This window comes from Juglans microcarpa x Juglans regia, chromosome 4D (assembly GCF_004785595.1).
Source record: "Juglans microcarpa x Juglans regia isolate MS1-56 chromosome 4D, Jm3101_v1.0, whole genome shotgun sequence".
Lineage (NCBI taxonomy): Eukaryota > Viridiplantae > Streptophyta > Magnoliopsida > Fagales > Juglandaceae > Juglans > Juglans microcarpa x Juglans regia.
In genome coordinates, this window is record NC_054600.1 from 29,608,383 (window position 1) to 29,623,294 (window position 14,912).

The 14,912-nt window shown below is 36.9% G+C and overlaps 2 protein-coding genes across 2 annotated transcripts; both read right to left on the reverse strand.

The window, feature by feature from the left end:
* Positions 1-4,261: 4,261 nt before the first annotated feature.
* On the reverse strand, positions 4,262-7,982 carry LOC121260772. The gene is made up of 5 exons (XM_041162789.1): positions 7,607-7,982; positions 7,379-7,506; positions 7,180-7,292; positions 5,296-5,481; positions 4,262-4,448 (listed from the first exon to the last, which is right to left on the reverse strand). Exons 1-5 carry the CDS (start codon positions 7,930-7,932, stop codon positions 4,419-4,421), a joined length of 783 nt encoding a protein of 260 aa, XP_041018723.1. The 5' UTR covers positions 7,933-7,982; the 3' UTR covers positions 4,262-4,418.
* Positions 7,983-10,517: 2,535 nt separating this feature from the next.
* LOC121260601 (heterogeneous nuclear ribonucleoprotein 1-like) lies at positions 10,518-12,852 on the reverse strand. The gene is made up of 2 exons (XM_041162542.1): positions 12,477-12,852; positions 10,518-11,639 (listed from the first exon to the last, which is right to left on the reverse strand). Exons 1-2 carry the CDS (start codon positions 12,696-12,698, stop codon positions 10,869-10,871), a joined length of 993 nt encoding a protein of 330 aa, XP_041018476.1. The 5' UTR covers positions 12,699-12,852; the 3' UTR covers positions 10,518-10,868.
* Between the last annotated feature and the right edge of the window lie 2,060 nt (positions 12,853-14,912).

Consider the following 14,912-nt stretch of genomic DNA (forward strand, 5'->3'; position numbering starts at 1 on the left):
TTATGAGATTTTAGGAAATGAGGAAGAAAAAGTTAAATACAAATATTATAAAGTCAAAATATTATTAAAATATTATTTTTGTTTTGAAATTTAAAAAAGTTAAATTATTTTTTATGTTTTGTTCATAAGTTTAAAAAATTTATAATGATTAGATAATAATTAGATGAAAAAATTAAATATTTAAAATTGAAAAATATTTGTATTGTTTGTATATTGAAAGGGTGGCCACCACTCCCAGCTCTCAACCAAGAGGGACCATTAGTTATATGATTATTTTTTTTTTTCTTTTTCATTCATGTATTTTTTAATAATTTTAAATATTTTTGAAAAAAATAAAAAATCATAGCGGTAATTTTAAACGGTAAGAAGGAGCGGTAAGAATAGTATTTTTCATATTGAAATGAGATGAGATGATATGAGATGAGTTGAGAGAAATTTACTGTCTAAACCAGACCTTATTATCGTGGAAAAAACTATAGAATAATGCTAAAATAACTAAGACACCCCCGACGTTCGATCATTTCATATTATATTAACAAACGAAATGATTAAAATACTTCATTCTGTACATGAAATGAATATTTAACTTGAAATGGAGACAATATCTATCCATGAAACTTAAGTACGAAAGACTTCTAAAACCAGATGATAGATGCATGATGCCTTCCAGGCTCTGGTGTTCACCATTTTCATGGTTCTGTCTTCTAAAGTACGTTTATCTTCCGGCACAAGACAATTTTTTTTATGATATTAAGTACAATTTCCCTCTAAATATAACGGCAAAAAATTTTATCAGTTGGAAAGCGAGAGAATCAGAATCACTGTTTTGAGGAATAGCACAGTGAAAAACAGTTATATCTAACTCATCCCATAAAAACATTATAAATGACTGCACTTCCATAACCCAACATCATTCTGCAATGTCTCTCTCAATTCCAACTTTCCTTGTAAGGATTATTTAGCCACCATGTTTTTAAACTGAAGTATTTCTTTTCTGAAAATAATAAAATTTGTAATTTGAGAGAAGTCTAGAGGTTGCCCAGCAATCTGAAAAGTAGATAAGAGGGAGTTAACAACTTCCCTTTATTCTTTAGCATTGGACGCCACATTGCCATGTTAGTATCATCCTCACTTTCTTTCCTTGTGGCGCCAATGTACAAAGGACAGACTGTTTTGGTCCAGTGTTAACATTAAGACTGCTCTCAACTGTGAGGCCCAGCCCACAGCGTCATAGACAGAGAGAGAATTAAATGAGGGAAGGAGTTATGAGAATCACGTGAGAACACAAAATCCAAACAAAATCTAGAGAAAGATCACGGAAATTGGCCATAATGGGGGGCCAACAGAAAGAAAGAAAAGGGATTAGGAGATCACTGGATGATGGGTACCCAACGGAGAAGGACAACTAGCTGTGAGTCTGTTTCACTGTTCAGTTTTTTGCTGTTTAAAATGCCTATCTGTATCTCTCTCTTCATTAAGACTCACTTACGCGCACGAGATAGCCTTTTTAACCTCCATTTCGCTTACATCTCTCTCTCCATTTTCTATTTGTCACCGGCCTCTCTCTTTCACGCTCTCAGCCATGGATGACATGTCAAAATCTTACCCCATTTGTCATGTCACAATCACCTTACTCTCTCTCTCAATCCCGCTCTCGCTTTTATTTTTTTTTTCATGGATGGTTACCTTTTCTTTCATTTAGCTACTGGCTTTGGTATGGCTGAAGAGTCCGCTAGTTTGTCACGATTGAAGCAAGACCTATAAGATGAACAGAAATAAGTGGTGCAACTCTTTTAAAAGCGCATTCAAGCATTAAGACAAATCAATAAAATTAGCCACATCCTAAAACACCGCCCTATATTCTTTTAGTTCCCAAAAGAATGAAAGATATTTAAAGCATGTAGTTGGAAGAATTCAAAGCCTAGATCTTCCTCCTTTAAAAGGGTTAGGTGGGCTCCTTTCTCAAATCTTAATTCATGCTCTCGTCACCATTCTCTTAGATACGAGATTTGCTTTCAACGTCTGATCCCCCTGCATAAGGCTTACAGCACTTCATCTTATTGCCTTCCCTATTTGCTTGGGTTATGGAACAAGTCTAGGATGGTTAGGATGTTTCTTTTTAAAGTATTGTGGGTTTTTAGGAGCAAACATGTTCTGACTTTTGCCAGGAATGTGATGAAAAAGAAAGCCATTGATCTCGCATCCTCCACCTCTTTATAAAAATCCTCTTTCACATGATCGGCAGTATGGCACCTCTTTACCCGATGGACAAAAGTGTCGAACTACTTTATACAGGATAAATGTTTGAAAACTTTACCTAATGAAAACAATTCTGTATCACTGTGTCATTAATGCAGTTAAAGCAGCAGCAGCAGCTGCAGCAAAGTCTGCTAAAGCCAAATTGTACCATAAAATTCAATTTAAGCCGGTCAAAAAAATCTTGTACGTGGTTATTGATTTTTTTTTTTTTTTTTCTTTTTGTCTTTTCTTGTACTATATCCAGAAAAAGGATTTGATCTCGGATTTTGGGACCTATCCTAAACATCACTGCAGATATCGAGATAATCACTCGACAATAATGTTGTTATTTGGCGATCATCATAATAGCCATGATCCATCAAGGGTTAATGATGGTCAACCTCCACCGTGACTTTAATCATCCGTGCCCAGAAAATACTGCTGACAAACTTGTGGTCTGTAGCATATCCTCGGCCTTCTGGGGCTCATTGGAGAATAGGCAGCCGAGCGTTTTCTATTGTGACGGCTCTAGGTAGCCTGTTGACAAGACTGACCACTCCGATAACCCGGACTTCAATTTTTTTTACCGTCACCTAGACTGGGGTTGTCCAATCACTTAGCATTGTAGATCACGTAAGAATAGTTATCGACTTCAGTAAGAACCTGTGTTTGGCTGCTCCGGTTTTATAGGAACAAGGACTTCCTCACCCACAAACAGGGGCAGACTTCCTAAGCCCTTGAGATTATTTTGCTCAAATATTCTTCCGAGATATTAATCAACGGAATAAATATAGATTGTAGCTACTGTTTGTTGAGAACAATCATTTTGTATGTATGATGTGATATCATATAAACTACACATTTATTAAATTTAAAAAAAATAAGTAAAAAATTAAAAGCAGTTATATAATGAGTATAAAACGTACACTGCTACAATAACTTCTCTATAGCATTGTTAGATAATTGTGTTTTTATTTTTTTAATAAAATTGCGGCCTTTCCCTGGAGTCATCGGCGTACTTGTCAATGGGAAGGAGAGTAGTGCCCGTAGAAGATTATTCATATTTTATTGGGAAAAAAAAAAAAAAAAGTTTAGCTCAGGTCCAGTCCCATAACAGGACATTGGGCCACGACTGTCTCACACCCGACAAGCCTTGTTTCAAAAGGTTCAACAAAAAGGCTTTCCCCATCTCAGCAATGGAGCAATGGTCTCCCAAGCAAACATTATTATTGTCATTTCACGCAATGCTCTCATTTTTTTTTCTCCTTTCTCCAATGGATATCTGATTTTACAGGGTGAGATTATACCAAAACGGCATTTTTGTATGGTTTGGACAATGGAAGTCTAAACCGAGGACCAAGGTGCCCCATATATCACATATCGTTAAGAAGAGCTTAGCTTTTTCCCTGGGAGAGAAGTCATGAGCATGCCGTGCTCTGATGCTACTCATGTATTGATCTAATAATCTTGTACCTGATATGAATTAACAGCAGTTCGTTCTCAACCTGGCAAGGGAGGATGCAATATGCTAATGTTCTGACCATACATTCATGCCTGGCATGCCTTACAACCCTTCCTTTCCTCTCTATTATGATTTCCTTTTCAATTAACATAGGAATAAAAACCTCGTCTCTAATCACCATTATATCGTTTCCATCTAATATTCAATCTATTGTTCCTTAACCTACAATTTTGTTAAGAACTATGACAAACATCTTCATAGAACCACTCCCATCACTATGGTTGAGACCTAAATGACTATGTTTTAGTGTATTCAAATCAACGGAGACGCACCCAAGTTCGTTCTCCAATATTAAATAGAGAGAGCAAAATTCGTTCTAGAAAACAGATGCGAGAAATTAGGTATAAGTGCACAACTGAATGCTCCGTGTGCTGTCCAAACAAGCAATTCAATTTCTTAAAGCCTGCCTTCAACCTTATTACTTATTCCTTATATTGACACATCAGATGAAACCAAATTCTAAAAGGAGAGATCAAGCAAAAGTTATATCGTGGTACCTACTCAAGAAATCAAATTTTGACTTAGATACAGATCTAATCAAGATATCACAACTGTTACATTTAAGCAGGTGAGTGCAAGGAGTAAGAAAAGCACTGACAAAACTGATGTCTGCGTTGAGGATACGATCGTACAGAAATAAATGAAATTGCTTTTGTCATCACCACCTTCGTACCAATGATGTGAGTAACTGCAACAATAAAGAAATAGTTCTCTATCAGGAATCCCTATCAGAGGGTATTTGAAAAGGGCAGTGCCAATTCCAAAGAAACAAGCAAGAGGCGAGTGCCATCTAGGTCTAGTTTACTATAAACTGCAGTAACAACCATGGTAGCAAAAGACTCGAAAAAACTGACTATTTACTTGGCTTTCACAATTGAGAACAAGAAGGTAGTAAACAACGTATAAAAACTTTTATCAATTCCTTTTCAAGAGGAAACTGCTTTTATAATCACCACCTCCTTACTACCTGAGCAACCACAACAACAAAGAAATGTCACTATCAGGAATCCATATCACTGTGTATTTGAAAAGGGCAGCATCAATTCCTAAGAAACAAGCAAGAGGCGAATGCCATCTGGGTCTAGTTTAATATAAACTGCACTGACAACTATGGCCTAGCAAAAGATGGAAAAAAAAAAAAAAAACAGAATATTTACTTGGCTTTCAAAATAGATAACAAGATAGTCGGAAACAACAGGTAAAACTTTGATCATATCCTTGCAAGGGTCCTTCCCTTTCCCAAGCACCATGCAGTTTACTGATGAGTACAAATTTAACAAGCTAATGGGTTGTAATTCCTTACACAGAAATTTACTCTTTTCCCAATGCTGTATCATCAACTGAACAGGACAATAATTCAACTCCTAAGCTCAATTTTCTTCCAAGGAAATAATCTTATCAACTTTTCAGCATATACAGCACACACTTTCGTATTGCGCAGGAAGATATTTCTTAGACAAGGCAAAAAAGCTATCACCAAAATATATTATAAATTTCAATAAACTGATTAAGCAGGGAAAAAAAAAACTCCATACCTCAAACAACTCAAATGGGTTGCCACGACGATATACATCACTTGTCTTTCTCTTATCATTCGGAAGAATTTTGTACAATATTGCTCTCCATCCAATGAGTAAAACAGCAGTACTTCCCATTGTTACTGCTATAAAGTTATAAGGTGGAAAACGACCTGAGGTTGCCGCCCTTATAATTATCCCCAGCTGGCATTGATGTCCAACCAAAGCAGGGTTTTAACAGGTGTCTTGTTGGCTTAGTAATAAAAAAAAAAAGAAACTAAGAAAGTGCATGCTAGAAGTTATAGGTTGATCACGTGCTCGAAAGAATATAGCTTAAGGCCTATATGAGCCTCTGTGTGTTCAAATGCCAAATTCAAATAGTAGAAATTGCCCATTGAGATCACCATGAGATAACTACCATGTTTATTCATATTCCAGCAAGGGTGAGACCACACTTTTATCTTTCTTTTTAAGGAAAAATACACTTGACATCCTCAAACTGTGAGTCGTCTTACACTTTGCATCCTAAACTACTAAAATCGACAGGTTGCACATTTGAAGCCTTTTAGCAGTTTGAGGTAGGGGTGCTACCCGTACACTACAAGGAGGGGGGTGGGATTTACACCCCGGACCCTGCCCTGGTGCCAGGGGCAGACCCCCAATACAAGAGTGAAGAGTCCCAAATTACTCAAGTGTGAGACTTGTATTGCCAAGACAACCTATAAAAGGGCCACCCTACTACATTACAACTTCCACAAAGTATTAAGTAAAAGTTCTATTTAATACATATTACTATATTTATATGTAGTAAAAATAATAAATATTTATAAATATGCATAAATAGATATAAATATATATTTATATAAAAAAAATTAAAATATGCGGGGCGGGGAATGGGTCGGGGCCCTGTTGGGGCCATACTGCCACCCACCCCCGCCGGTGTTTTGCCCTGCAGGGGCAGGGGCCCCGCTGCCCACCCTTAGTTTGAGGACACAACGTGTCAGTTTCAGTAGTTTGAGGTGCAAAGCGTAAAATATATATGGTAGTTGGTCGATGAGAAGTGTATTTTCTCCTCATTTTTATTGAGTAAGAATGAGATTCAAATAAAAAAAGATTTCTCAGATCATTTTTGGGAGAAGGGAGGTAGTCTTTTCCACTGTCATTCCATAGGATATAAGGGAGTAGATCATGGAGAGGAATGATTCCTCTTCCTGTGAAATTCTAGTGGCTCACATTGCCACACATGTAGCCATCTGCACCGTACTAATTTCCACTGGATCAATTTCACTTGGTTATTAAGAGGACGCATAATCACAAATGCAACCAATAATACTTCTAGTTGGGCTGCTACATTAGATAGAACAAGGTAAGTTTGATGTTAATAATGCCATTGAGAAAGATGCATATAGAAAAGCTCAAGTAATCCAGAATTTAAGAGATTTGACTTTTCCCCGTGCAGAAACTTGCTTGCCTATATTTTGTAGGCAAAGAGCTTCCAACATCATCTGTCGATACATTTCTATTCTGTATTGCTTTTTCTATAAACCATCTAGAATTGACGAAGATTCTTATTACCACTTAATCTGACAGGAAATTAGGAATTTCATATACTCTCCTCCTTCAGGATATACGCCTTAATGATTTCCGGATGCAAACTAAACCACCAGACTTTTAAGTAGAACAGAAAAGAGGAGTACATGCACCGATTTAAAAAATAACAAGAAGAAGAAGAAAGCAGAAATCAAACTTGTAATACTAGCATTTTTCGGATCATTACTGGATAATGTAAACAGTTATAAATTCTGGTCCTACAGAGATGAGAGAAGCACTTTCAGTGAAATATTTTAAAGACATGGAACAAGTTTAAAACGTAAAGAAAGGTAAATAACATAGGCAACTTACCGGAATTCCTAGGCCCCATGATTTAGCAGCCGCAAAGACGCCCTTTGAAAGACCATTCATTCCACGGCCATCCTCCGCATAACCTCCGAGGAAGTAAGCACTTAAAAACCACCCTGATAATCCAAATTGATTATTATTATTTTTATTTCCAGAACAAAGTGAATCATGTTCAATTCAAACAAACGAGAACAAAAAGTACCGGCAATAAAAGGGTCCGCTGTGCGCAGCGTCTCAGCGTCAAAGACAGAGAAGCCGTGACTGAACCTCCCAATTGCGGCGAACAAAAGCAAAGCCAGAACATCCCCACCAGCAAGCAAAGCAACCCGACTGAGAAACATAACAAACCCAAAATCTTAAGCAATAAATCTCCCAATAAGGGGGAAAAGACGAGAAGAATGAAATATCAGAGTTTTTGAAATTACAGTACCCCCATTTGTCTAAACGGGAAGAAGAAGAAGAAGAAGTGGGTTTGTCAAACTGGATGACCCCCTCCAAAGGAACATTTTCCTCACCCACGAAAACAGTTTCTTGGTCATTTTGAAAAGGGGAAGGATTGGTGGAGGAGGAGGAGGAGGTAGAGATATCTTGTTTGGTTGCGAGCGTGAGATTGACGAAGGGCCTGGGACTGAATTTGTGTCTGCGGTAGGAGAAGAGGAGAGGATTTGGTTTGCTGAAGTTGGGAATGGGAGGGGATGAGAGGGAACATCTCTTGGTCGATAGAGCTCCCCCTGGAGCTTGGCTTAGCACAAGCATTTCCTTTTTTCCTTCTTGCGTTTTTCTTTTTTGTGTTTTGACTTCTATACAAGTACACTAGCAAATAAAAGGAAACCTTCGATGCTAGCTAGGCTACTCCACCATAATTTTTAATTAAGAATATTTTTCATAATTTATAAATCTTTAATGTTAAATACTATTTAATTAATAAAATCTGCACGTTCAATTTATATCATTCCAACTTATTAAAATTAATTAAGCCCTAAAAAAAATTATAGAGAGAATTGGATTTACGATTTAGAACATTTTTTCTCGGTAGTAAGTTCATTTTTCAAATACAAAGCGATTTTGCAACGCCTATATCGTTCAAGTAGATGCTTAAAAACCTGATATCGAGAATTTAATTGACAGATTGGAAACATTTAAATAGTCAGACAAATGATAAATCCTCCATTGTTCATTATCTTTATTTTTTTCGGATTCTTTTTCTACTAGTTGGGAAGTTGAGGAGTTCGGGGTTATATTTTAGGATGGATATCAGCGAGTAGCTGAGATGGAAGAGAAGGAGTTCGGGGATTAATAAATGTTGTAGAGTTCATTTTGTATATTTATTGAACTTGAATGTTAATGAAAGTTTTACGGGGATATGAACAGTATAATAAACAGTTCTAAATATTCATTGTCCAATGGATTTCCCGTGAAAGCCGTATCGGCAGTCGAACTTGAAATGATCTTTTTTTCTGACCTTCCAAGCCCTGGTTTTGCCAATTTGACTGCAATCAATGTTGCTAGGTTTAGGGGGTAGTTAGTGATTTGGGTCATAAGCATGGTGTTTTAATAAGCAGTCCCGAGTCTTTCTCCTCGAGGCGGGGGGGGGGGGGGACCAGACCAGCCGACTAACTTCAACTTCCGACTTTTCAAGGCTTCAACTTTATCCGATGACACAGCATCCGCTCCAGAAAAATTTATCGCCAACAAGATCCTCATGTTTTAAATACAATGAATTGAATTTAAAAACAAAAACAAAAAGCAGGCTCGTTTAATAGCTTTACATTAATAATAGTAAAGAGCATACTAATCCTTTAAGTTATCGTTGTAACCTGACGGCTTTGTACATAGATGCTTCAGGGGTCGCTAATAAAGTATTGTTACGTAGCTTATGCTTTGCTGAGATAACAAAAACAGATATTACTATCAATTCATTCTGGGATTATGATCACCTAGAAACTCCACCTTAACTCAAGGGCCAGGGGTCGAAATAGATATGCGGTGTGTGAACCCCACACCATTTTTTTTTTTTTTTTTTTGTTTCCCCAGCAAATAACATTAAATCTCAATACATAATGTAGGAATCATACCTTGTGTCTTTTATCTCACTCCAACCTAGAGTTCCTGCTTGAACTCTAGGAGACCAGATTCCTAATTCCGATAGGTAAATATAACTCAGACACCCGTATAAGATTCATTCACCCAATGAAGTAAATAATAGACACAGAAAATGTCGTCTGATCCGGTGACTAATGGCATTCAAAAGGAAAACACTCTCCTCTTTATTTAGATTCTATAAGATAACCCAACTGGAATGGTCTAAATTTATTGCATAATCCTACCAAGGCCATATTTATACGGTATAAAAGAAATAATGCTATATGCCATACAATATGCACAGATAAAGAATGCAAGTAAATATAGTGACCAGCAAAAACCAATAAGCGTGCCACAAAATTGCATCAAATCCCAATACTCCCCATCATATGTTCAAGGGGATAGCAGCATTTGAATAGGATGATTTGTATTTCAAACATTTTATATTATAATGCTTGAATGGAGTATGGACAGTACACAATTTGCATATTGATGAGACTCATTGATGGCGATTTATGAGGACTAGGTATGAGATGTTATTCAAATTTATAACAAAAGTGATTTGTATGAACAAAATCTCTCTTTTTCTGTTATAATGAAAAATTAATCATGTTGAAATTCACATCAGGCTATTGATACTAAAAGTTGCTTCTCAAATGCCTTGCCTTTAAACCCTCACATCCAAATGCATCCTAAATTCAAGATACAGTTTATACTTCTAAGAATAGAGCAAAGAGGGATGAGAAGTTTAGATCCCAACTCATGTTCAGGAAACCCTGAAATGTAAAGCATCACTGAACAGGGTTTGATTCTACATATAATTATCACAATTCCAACTGCAAATATGAACGCCGGAGATCAAAGACTGTAAATAAGAGCCCTTTTTCACCCTCAAGAAGGTGATGCAACTTAGGAAAGATACAACACAATGGAGTAAAAATCAGGACCCAACAGAGGAATCCTATCCCCTTTTATATTAGTAACACCTTGCACATGCATAACTGAGGCAGTTTTTCCTGCATGATCTTCTCTAAGTAACAAAAACAAGTACAGAGCCAATAAAACTCATGAGCAAGAAGGATGTGTTTTGAAAGGATAATTAATGCTCTGCCATTTCCTTCTCTCTCTCTCACCACTTGTTCTTCTATGAGGGTCAAATACACAGACAGAACAAAAGATTAAGAGAATGCACGTTCTTTGGATGCAACTTCTGCCAACTACTATTCTAGCATGTACTAAGAGGAGCAGCACAGAAAGAATGAATTTTGAAAGCCATTATATTACAGAAAACTTAATCCTGTACCAATGCATATCATATAAGCTACACATGAAACACAGCAAGCCGCATGTCAAATGAAAGAATGATGGTGATCTACTTTCAACAAAAGGGAATGATAATTACCACCTAGCCCCACCAGCAAACAAGTTAAAAGGTGCAGAGAATTCAATTAGAATTAGCTACAATTACCGAGAGGGTTAGGCTCAAATCATCCATCCTGACTACTTTAGTTTCTCGCTAAAAGTAGCACCATCACTTCCCTTCAAACCTAAAGAATGCGTCCAACTTTACCCCTTCAACACAAAGTGGTGTAATATCAACTGGAACACGTTCATTGCCACCAAGAACCAGATTCAGTTTCCAATTCACTCTGTCCAACAATCCCATTGTACCCACCTGCAGCCATACCCATAACTCCAGCCCCACCACTCAAGTACCCAGCATAAATAGAACCACTGCTGTGAGGCAATGGGAACACCCTGCCAATGCTCCCCCTGGGGCCATACCAAGAACTTCTTGGGGCAAATGGAGCAACAGCAGAACCAATGCCACCAGATCCACCTGTAGGGTACCAACCACCATAAATGCCTGCTCCATAAAGAGAACCTCCACCACTGTTAAACCCAGGAAAAGGTGCATAACCTGGGAGAATCCAGTATCCGGGACTATAAGGAGGGTAATTGCCAGGAGGCCCTCCTCTACCCTCAATTCTCATGTTAAAACCATTGTCACTACCATTATTTGCCTCTTTTGGCACCGCCCTCTTGACCTCCACAAGCCTACCATTCAGCTCATGAAAGCTATTCTGCATAACATTCACCACAGCCTCCTCTGAATCAAAGGTGATAAAGCCAAAGCCCCTAGGCCGATGGGTTGTGCTGTCATGCATCACGACTACATCTGTTACCTTACCAAACCTCTCAAAGTAATTCTTAAACTCTTCCTCAGTTAGACTAGCTGATAAACCCCCTACAAAAATCTTTTTAGTCCTAAACTGATTATCGCCATTGTCAGTACTACTACTCTTACTCAATCCCCTATTCTGTTGTTGGTTTTGATGCTGTTGTTGTTCACTCCGGGGTATGGCTTTTTTCACATCTACCTAAAAAGATCATGAAAAGTTAACAGTAAATCAAACAACCAAGAAAATAGATGCAAATATCAAAGTGCTGTTTAGTTTCTAGGAAGATGTACTGTAATAAAGGAGAGAAATCCTACAAACAAAAACAGAAAAGAACAATAGAAAAAAATGCCCTACTCCTTTGCACTAAACTGAAATCAATCATCTGGACTAAATCGGTTTGGGAGAGTATCTTAATTTCCAAGCGAAAAAAGCTTCACACTTTGGCGCTAAACTCTATTATCCCGACTAATTAAGGTTGGAAGAGAGGACCTTATTTTCCAAATAGAAAATCCGATTCTTTTTATGTTACATTTTACTATACAAATTTAGCACTCTCAAATTTTAAGTTAGACTATAACAGTTATAACACCCGTAAAATTTACTAATTTCCCCAAGATAGTGATCGAAATTAACAGACGGGATTAGCTGAAAACAGAGATTATGGGTAATGCCAAAACAGAAACTTCGATTTATATATAGTATAGTTGTTCTAGTTTGACGGTTAATTGAAGAATTAGGTGGAAATTAAAGGCAGTAAAACGTAATTATTATATTTGAAGAAGAAAATGGGAGATCTTATTTCGAACGATTTAAGAAAATGAGAAATTCGTAGTATCACTAACAAACTTTTTTGTTTTTTCGGCCACTAGCAGGCCCTTGTAAAATGTGAATAAAAAACTTAACGGAGCCTACAGAATTATTCGAATGCGTTCGAAATTATACCTATTTTCTCAGCAAAGAAACAGGGTATAAACATTAAAATGTTTCAAATCTTCTCTAAAGACAAAGGCTAACAACAAAATAGAATGAACTTGCCGTCTTTCCCAGAATAACATGGGGATCATGAAGAGCTTTATCAGCTGCAGATGATTCAGAGAACCAAACGAATCCAAACCCTCTGGGATTCTTGGTGATCCGGTCCTTCGCTATGGAGCAGCCCAATACGGTGCCGTATTTGCCGAAATGTTTTTTCAGAGTGTCTTCGCTAGTCACCCGAGAGATTCCTCCGACGAAGAGCTTCGCTTCATCAGAGTCCATTGATCAGCTCCCAAGCTCAAGAACTGAAAAACCCTAAAACCCTAGGAAAAAAAAAACGAGTCTAATAAAAGCTACCTAGGGCTTGTTCGAAAACACAGACATAGTCAACGCAAAAGTTAACTGGAACCAGGAGTCTACTCGAACTTAGTACTTTCAGAATGGGCGCGGGCTCACATGCATATTTAGAAACAAGTTACAAGGGGCCAGCCCAGCCTATACCAAAAGCGAGCCTGGGTTCATCGTCCACATGGGCCGAATGCCACATCCTGCTGTGCTAGGCTACTCCTTTTTCTAGGGCCCAAGTGGATTAGAACAGAAAAGTGGGTTTGAGTTTAGGCCCATTGAGAATCCATCTTAGGTTATATTGCCATGATGAATTGAAATAATTATTTGTTCTCTACGCTTGAGAAAAATAAATAAAACTTACTCAAGCCACAAAGGCCAGCAAATATCAGGACCCTTTATGCCATTTATATATATATACAAAATATATCGTATATTATATTCTCATTGTATATTCCTCGCACTATATTAACGTGATATCACTTATTGACTATTAAATTAATTCTTTTTTAAATATTAAATAATCAAAGATAAATTGTAACTATCGCATCGATTACGTTACGTAGAAATGATATTATAGTATAGTATATAGTATTTTAATATATATATATATATATTCATTTTGTGTAATTTAGATAACTGTTTTTTAATTAAATCAAGCTATTTTAATCTCCTAGCTCCACTCCTCTTGTCTCTTGCTTGAGACCACTCGCTAGTCGCTAATTGTAAACCTAAAACCATTGTATTAACTTGAGTACTTGGTTTGTAAAACGCTTCTACCATTTTTCTCGAGTCATTAACAAATTTAATGCGTCTAACTGGCCAAGATCCTTTCTGGAATACATACAAGCAGCTAGGCATAGAAAGTCGCAGCTAGCCTCACAGGACCAGATCACAACGAGTGCATGCATGTACACTAGAATTACAGTTTGCTTTCTTTAGATTATCGATCGACACTCATCATGTGTGACGTTTTACTTGCATACATATAAGACACAAACTACGAATATTCACCAAGTCAAGCGAAATAATCTCTTACGTCGATGTTCATCATGGTTTATATACCCAATTCTTAAAAAAATAAACCCTGCATGTACCTGCTCAGGAATAAAAAAAAAACAAAGACAAAAACAAAACCATCGTGTAACACCTTGATAATACCCTTAAAAAAAATGTTGTTTTTTTCTAAATTTCTCGGTAAGTAAGATTGGATCAAGCAAGGTGGAAAAAGCGAAAAAAAAATAGGAAAAAAAAGCTGTCACATATATAGCTTGTGAGAGAGGGATTCAATCCCAAGATCTCCTCACATGCTGGGTTGCAGCTCAATGCTTAAAAAAGAAATATAAGTCATTAGTATAACCATATGCGTGCGAATATTCGATAATCGTGCATACAATTAGCTATGATCTCAAAGATATGTGAACATAAGAATCCCCATTAATCATTTAACTAATCAATCTTGCCATTTTTTTTTTTTATCTTTGCATGTGACAATATGTTTTGATTAATTCAAGTTGTTGGATGGATGAGATCAGAAAGCATTAAACAAATGTGTTGAATAATGTATACAAATTACGTAGAATCATGAGGTATTAACCTCTCGATTGATTAGGAATTGATTTGGTATTGTTTGGATTCGAATATGAATTGAGATGAATTGTGAATAATAATAAAATTTATGAATTAAAATTAATAAATAATAATAAATAATAATAAAATAAGTTGAGATGAGATGTTAATACTAACAGACCTTTTACTACAAGCGCTTCATCATCTTGTTAATTATTGGGAATGGCGCCCACCATTGACACGCGCTCAAAGCTCTGTGTCATAAAGACAAACTTTGCTTTTCACTGTCTTGAGGAAGGTGCCCCAAAATATATCAAACCCAAGTGCTCCCAGACCAGAGGGATTCAATCCGGTTATGTTAAAAAAAGAAGATGATGATGATGATGTGTGAAAGCATCTTGGGGTGTCTTAAACAGTGAAAAAAACCTTCTAGGGTTTACCAAACTCAGGCATTTAATATCTCATGTATTGTCTTCTCGTTGCGAAAACCATCACATATAAGACTCAAAGCTCTTCGATCCGTCACGTACGTAGGATTTATTTATTTGTGGGGTACTGAGCCGTTACTATACGGCAAAAGGC

Bases quoted from the DNA above. Each gene is read 5' to 3' on its own strand.
- LOC121260601 (XM_041162542.1), bottom strand. From the start codon at position 12,698: ATGGACTCTGATGAAGCGAAGCTCTTCGTCGGAGGAATCTCTCGGGTG. The intron at 11,640-12,476 runs GCAAGTTCATTC...TGATCTTTTTAG, and splicing joins ATGTTATTCTGGGAAAGACG to GTAGATGTGAAAAAAGCCAT.
- LOC121260772 (XM_041162789.1), bottom strand. From the start codon at position 7,932: ATGCTTGTGCTAAGCCAAGCTCCAGGGGGAGCTCTATCGACCAAGAGA. The intron at 7,507-7,606 runs GTACTGTAATTT...TATGTTTCTCAG, and splicing joins TCCCGTTTAGACAAATGGGG to TCGGGTTGCTTTGCTTGCTG. The intron at 7,293-7,378 runs GTACTTTTTGTT...TTGGATTATCAG, and splicing joins AGCGGACCCTTTTATTGCCG to GGTGGTTTTTAAGTGCTTAC.